This window comes from Myotis lucifugus, unplaced genomic scaffold, assembly GCF_000147115.1.
Source record: "Myotis lucifugus unplaced genomic scaffold, Myoluc2.0 scaffold_371, whole genome shotgun sequence".
In the NCBI taxonomy this organism is placed as follows: Eukaryota; Metazoa; Chordata; class Mammalia; order Chiroptera; family Vespertilionidae; genus Myotis; species Myotis lucifugus.
In genome coordinates, this window is record NW_005871419.1 from 340,212 (window position 1) to 346,211 (window position 6,000).

Below are 6,000 nucleotides of genomic sequence, written 5' to 3' on the forward strand. Positions count from 1 at the left end.
ACCAAGTAACCTACAAACAGGGGTAACACGGGACTCCCTTCCGAGTAAGCTGACCGCTTCCAGAGATGGGCAGCTGCCGGGTTCTTTATCTTCCCCTCTCTCCCCCTTTCAGCATGGCGGGGGGCCTGCGCTACTCCTTCTTAACCCTGAGCAGCCAGTTGAAGCCGAAACAGCCTGTGGACGAAGAAAACATCCCCCCGGATTTGAAGAGTTAGACTCGGGCAGCCTGGCGGCTGAGGGGTTGTTCTGACCTTGGACGTGGGCCGCCCTCTGGTCATAGCAAGAAAAGGAACAAGGCACGTCTGCAAAACGCAAAGAGAACCTACCTCGCGCGCTGCCAAGCGAGCCACGTGGCCGGAGACCTGCGTCCGGGCAAAGCCTCACCGGCCGAAAGGGGATCGCGGAATAAGCCAGTGGGCAACGGGCTGCCCCGGGGCTGCAGGCGCCTGCGGAGGGGCAAGCTCTGGGGGGCGATGGCTTACTCACCAGCACCTCCGCCTTCGTGGCCAAGGTCCCAGCCCAGGCAGTGACGGAGTGCTGTTCGGTTTAAACAGGCGCATCTTTATTTCCACAAAATTACCCAATTAACTGCCAGTACAGTCACCTGTTAGCTTCAATTCCGTCTTACATGTTGGTATTTTCCCAATCGTCAAAGTGAAATAAACAATAATCCATACGCACGCCTCCTGCTGTGTGTGACATTACGATGGACAGGCAGGAAAAGGGGGGTGACCTTCCTTTTAAGGCCTGTGTTGGGGAAAGTTACAGAACAACCCGGTGGAACACACCACAAGACCCGTGTGCCCTGTGATGTCTCAGTGGGTCACCTCTCTCCTCGTCTCCCTCCAGGCGTGTTCAGGGGCTGTGACAGTCAGACCATGCGCACTTGAACCAAAGGCCTGTTACCTTCCCTAAGCCCGACTGGCTCCTGGGCCCCGGGTGTGGGAAGGCCCCCTAGTGGATGCGAGTTATTATTACTCTTCTATCAGGAGCTGGGGGCGGGGTGCAGGGCAGGCCTCAGTCTGAGCAACAAGAGCCCAGGGGTCTTGGTGTCTGGCACAGGGGGGCTGCAGGAGCAGATGGCCCTGGCGCCCCTTGCCGGCAGCCCCCTCTATGGCAATCCTCTCCCTGCAGTGTCTGGGCTCCTAGCCGGACCCCAGAGGGTCAGGGTGGGACCCAGGACTGGGACCTTCAGCAGAGGCTTTGGGCACCTCCTGGGGGTTCAGGAGCTCCCCTTGCTCTCTGCAAAAAGGCATTATGTGCCTCTGGACACTTCAGACAACACAAGCATGATGCAGCAGAAACGACAAAAGTAACCATCTCAGCCTGTTAACTCGGGTCAGGAACCTCTGTTGCTCACAATGCACCACAGAGCCCCACTGACGCTCAACAAGGTGTCCGCTAGCCACCTGCTCTGCTCAGGGCAGCGGGCCTTCTCCTGGCTCTGCCGCAGGGCCTTTGCTTCAGCTATGCCCGCTGCCTGACATTCTGCACCTGGTTCCTGCACTGTCCTCCTTCCAGCCCCTGCTGGAGGGTCATCGGCTCAGTGCCCCCCCCCTCAAGTCCCAGTTTAACTCTCAACATGCCCCAATGCCGGGGTTCTTATCCCAGCATCAAGAAGGGTTCCGGAATTTGGAGAAGGGGTTCTGCGAAGATGACATAGGAATCCAGAGACTAATAAAGAGTCGGGAGACGAAATATAATTTTGAAAGGCATTGGGGGTCAGAGGAGCTTAGCTAAAGGAGCTAAGTTCTAAGATTTTAAGTCTAAGGCCTTAGGTTAGGGGTGGGCAACCCCTGGCACACGTGCCAAACATGGCACGCCAATAACTTTGGCTGGCACTTGAAACCCTCTCTTATAATCTTCCATTTACAATTTTTTTCTTAATATTGACTTTTTTATTTTTCAGATAAATTCAGTGTAGGTGCATCTTAGATAAATAAATAATTTTACATAACATGTATACATTACAAATGTATAAATGTATTTTTCATCTTCATATACTCTGTTTTTGTCGCTCGAATGAATTTTATTATTTCTTCAAGGTTCTTCACATACGTACACCTTAAGAGATATCAAGTAGGCGTAATATGTTCTCAAAAAATTAGGGTTGGCACGCAGAAGAATTTTGAGTCAGAGATTTTGCTGGTTTTGGCACGTACTCTCAAAAAGGTTGCCCACCCCTGACTTAGGTTCTCTCCTTGTCTCAGGACCCCATGCTTTTTATTAACACAACTAGAGGCCCGGTGCACAAAAATTTGTGCACTCGGGGGGGAGGGGGGGCCCTTAGCCTGGACTGTGCCCTCTCGCAGTCTGGGACCCCTCGGGAGATAACGACCTGCTGGCTTAGGCCCGCTCTCGGGTGGCAGAGGGCAGGACCAATCCCTAGGTACAGGCCCTGGTCGGGCTCAGAGCAGGGCCGATTGGAGAGTTGGGGCGCCGCCCCCTGTCATGCACAGAGCAGGGTGGATCAGGAGGTTGCGATGCCACCCCTAGTCACGCTCAGGGTAGGGCCGATTGGGGGGTTGGGGCACCGCCCCCTGTCACACTCAAGGCAGGGTCGATAGGGAGGTTGCGGCGCCACCCCCTGTCACGCACAGAGCAGGGCCCATCAGGGGGGTTGGGGCTCCATACCCTGTCACACACAGAGCAGGGTCGATCAGGGGTTTGGGGAGCTCCCCCCTGTCACTCACAGAGCAGGGCCCATCAGGGGGTTGAGGAGCTCCCCCCTGTTACTCACAGAGTAGGGCCGATAGGGGAGTTGGGGCACCGCCCCCTGTCACCCACACAGCAGGGCTGATGAGGGGGTTGGGGCGCCGCCACTCTCACACTCAGGGCAGGGCTGATGGGAGGTTATGGCTCTACCCCGTCACACACAGAGCAGGGCCCGTGGGGGGGCGGTTGGGGCACCACACCCTGTCACACACAGAGCCACAGGGTGATCAGGGGGTTGGGGAGCTCCCCCCATCAGGCACAGAGCAGGGCTGATCAGGGGTTTGGGGCGCCTTCCCCTGTCATGAACAGAGCAGGGCAGATAGGGAGGTTGTGGCCCTGCCCCCTGTCACACACAGAGCCGCAGGGCGATCAGGGGGTTTGGGTGCTGCCCCCTGTCACGCTGATCCCGGTGCTGGGAGGCATATTACCCTTTTACTATATAGGATAGAGGCCTGGTGCACGGGTGGGGGCCGGTTTGCCCTGAAGGGTGTCCTGGATCAGGGTGGGGGTCCCCACTGGGGTGCCTGGCCAGCCTGGATGAGAGGATGATGGCTGATTGCAGCTGGTCACACACCCTTCAGGGTGGGGGTCCCCACTGGGGTGCCTGGCCAGTCTAGGTGAGGGGCTGAGGGCTGTTTTCAGGCTGGTGGGTGACTGAAGCTCCCAACCGCTCCTTTTTTTCTTTTTTTAAATTCTGGGCCAGCTTTAGCTCTGAGGCTTGGCTCCAGCTCTGAGGCCTCGGCTGCTGAAAGCAGGTATCTGGTTTGTTTGGGTTCTATAATCGAAACACTGTTTCAACTCCAGCTCTGAAATCCCGGCTGGCTGAAAGGAGGTTTCTGGGGTTTTGTTTAGCTTCTATATTTGTAACAATGTTTCAAACTGCAAGCTCAGAGGCCGGCAGCCTTAGGCAGGGAACGTTGGCTTCCTCCATCACTGAAGCAATCAAGCCTCCTGTTAGCTTCAAGCTGCCTGGCTGCATGCCGCCATCTTGGTTGGCAGTTAATTTGCATATCGCCCTGATTAGCCAATGGGAAGGGTAATGGAGGTACGGCTAATTACCATGTTTCTCTATTATTTGATAGGATTAGTCCTGAGGCAAGGCAGAGATATACACTTCAAAGCTTCAGGGTTTGGTACAGAGCCCATTATCAGAATGGGGGAATTAGCCTACCGCTGTTCAGGTGTTTGGCCAGTAGGAGGCAATAACATGTAGATTAAGATGCCTTTTAGCTGTCTCCCAGCCACAATCAGTTTCCTATTCAGGTTTGGGGAAATGCCTTAAGCCATTCCCAGATGCAGCCATGCTGAACATGCTGGAATTGGTCCCCGGCACCCCAAACCAGCTACACCCCCACGCCCCCCACCTACACACAGCCACCCCAGCATCCTCGGAAATCCATCCAAACTTCTAACTTCCCTGCTGTTCCCAGGATAGCGAGGCCTTCAATCCTCCTCCATCTCTTGTGGTTTAGGGTTAGAACCGTCTTTCCCCACTTGTTCTTTTTCTTGACGGCGACTCTCCAAGGCGGCCAGGCGCTGTCCAGAGGCCGGCCACCGTTTTCACTCCTGGTGAAGTTGCACTGGCATCATGGGTCTCCTGTGTCTATTAAGTGGGAGTGAGCTCTAGACTGCACTGCTGGATCCAGCAGCCGCCGGCACGTGGGGCTTTTACAACGTTTGTTATATTAATTACAATAAACTAAGCTTAACATTCTGCTTCTGGCCAGACTTGCTAAATTTCCCTGCTCAGGAGCCCATGCGCATTGGGCCTTGCTGGACATATCAGAGACCCCCAGCGCCTGCCCCAGGGCAAGGGGATGAAGTGGGCCTGGCCTCTCCATTGGAAAAATTTATTTTTCCCCTTTGCAACTAACAAGTGATCTGGGGGAGGGGGGGGAGGTGATCCATAATACTTTCAAGAGAGTGCATTTTTTAAAAATATATTTTATTGATTTTTTTACAGAGAGGAAGGGAGAGGGATAGAGAGCCAGAAACATCAATGAGAGAGAAACATTGATCAGCTGCCTCCTGCACGCCCCCCACCGGGGTTGTGCCCGCAACCAAGGTACATGCCCCTGACCGGAATTGAACCCGGGACTCTTCGCTCTATCCACTGCGCCAAACCGGTTCTGGCAAAGAGAGTGCATTTTTGAGCATCTACTGAATGCAGGCACCATGCAGAGCACAGGAAGAGAAGGACTTTAGCCTCCTGGTTGTGGGAGGGGAGGTATGGGTCTGTGTGCCCACTCAGGCTGTCGGGCTCCCAGGATTATGACACCCGACAGGTAGATGTGGAAGGCTTTCCTCAACCTGTGGGCGCCAGCTGAAGTCTCCCTCCCTTAGCACACGATTCATTGAGAACAGCCACCCCACAAGCTGCCATGTCCTGGCCTTTGTCTGAAGCCCCATGTGCCTCCCTGAGGCTGGGCGCTCAACGTGAGGAAGCAGAGCAGGCGCCCCCTTGTGTGTTTGCCTGTGTCCATGCTGGTGCCCAAGTTCTGTGAGGGCAGGGACCCTGCCTGTGTGACCAGCACTGGCACGGGCCCTGGGCATTGTGTGCCCATTTCCCTAGAGCCATTTCCAGCAGACGGAGGTGTCCATTGTCCTTCAGGGCGGCTGCTGAGGGTCCTGGCCCCATGGCCCCTGTCTCCGCTCCTGCCTGTGCGCTCCATGCAGCCAGCCCCTGCCTAGAATGTTGGAGCGTGTGGGGGCTGTGGAGGGAGTGGAAGCGCGTGGCATAGCTGGAAGGGATGGCAAAAAGCGGCTCATCAAACCACTCTTCCCTCGTGCCGGGGTTCAGAGTGACCGTCCCCAGCCGGGAGTTGCTGGTTCCGAGCCTGGCACCCCTGGTACCTGGCATAGCCGCCCTAACGCCAAATCAAGCTTTGAGGGCAGAGGCGGGGAACCACGACACCCTATGCCGCCAAATGGGGCCCACGTGCGCTATGGGCCTGGCCAAGCTGGCCACGGTCATGAGGCGTCAGGTGATGTCGGGCGGAACCCGCAAAGATTTGCAAAGTGAGCACTGACTACAAGCCGTCCTGTGGCTAACCATTTAAAGGCGAAAGTTAAATTCCTTTTTCAGTTAGAGCGATATAGTTTATGCTTCCATTTGACCTGGCTTCTTACAGCGCCACATCAGAGAACATCTCCTACCGCTGCGCTTATTTAAGGTGTCTTTGATCACGTAAATCCCTCATCTATTGACTAGTTTCACCGTCCAAGCACGTCCTACAGCCGCGGGGTATTGTGGGTGCACTATGCAAAACACGGGGCAGACGCAGC

The 6,000-nt window shown here is 55.4% G+C and overlaps 1 protein-coding gene across 8 annotated transcripts in view; it reads left to right on the forward strand.

The window, feature by feature from the left end:
- SLC35D2 (solute carrier family 35 member D2) overlaps positions 1-676 on the forward strand; it is a 51,314-nt gene extending 50,638 nt beyond the window's left edge. For all 8 annotated transcript variants that reach the window (XM_014466944.2, XM_014466942.2, XM_014466941.2 and 5 more), the window contains one exon: positions 113-676. In XM_014466944.2, the coding sequence (XP_014322430.1) occupies positions 113-250 (138 nt within the window). In that variant the 3' untranslated portion in view covers positions 251-676. The remainder of the gene's footprint in view (positions 1-112) is intronic.
- Positions 677-6,000: the final 5,324 nt, after the last annotated feature.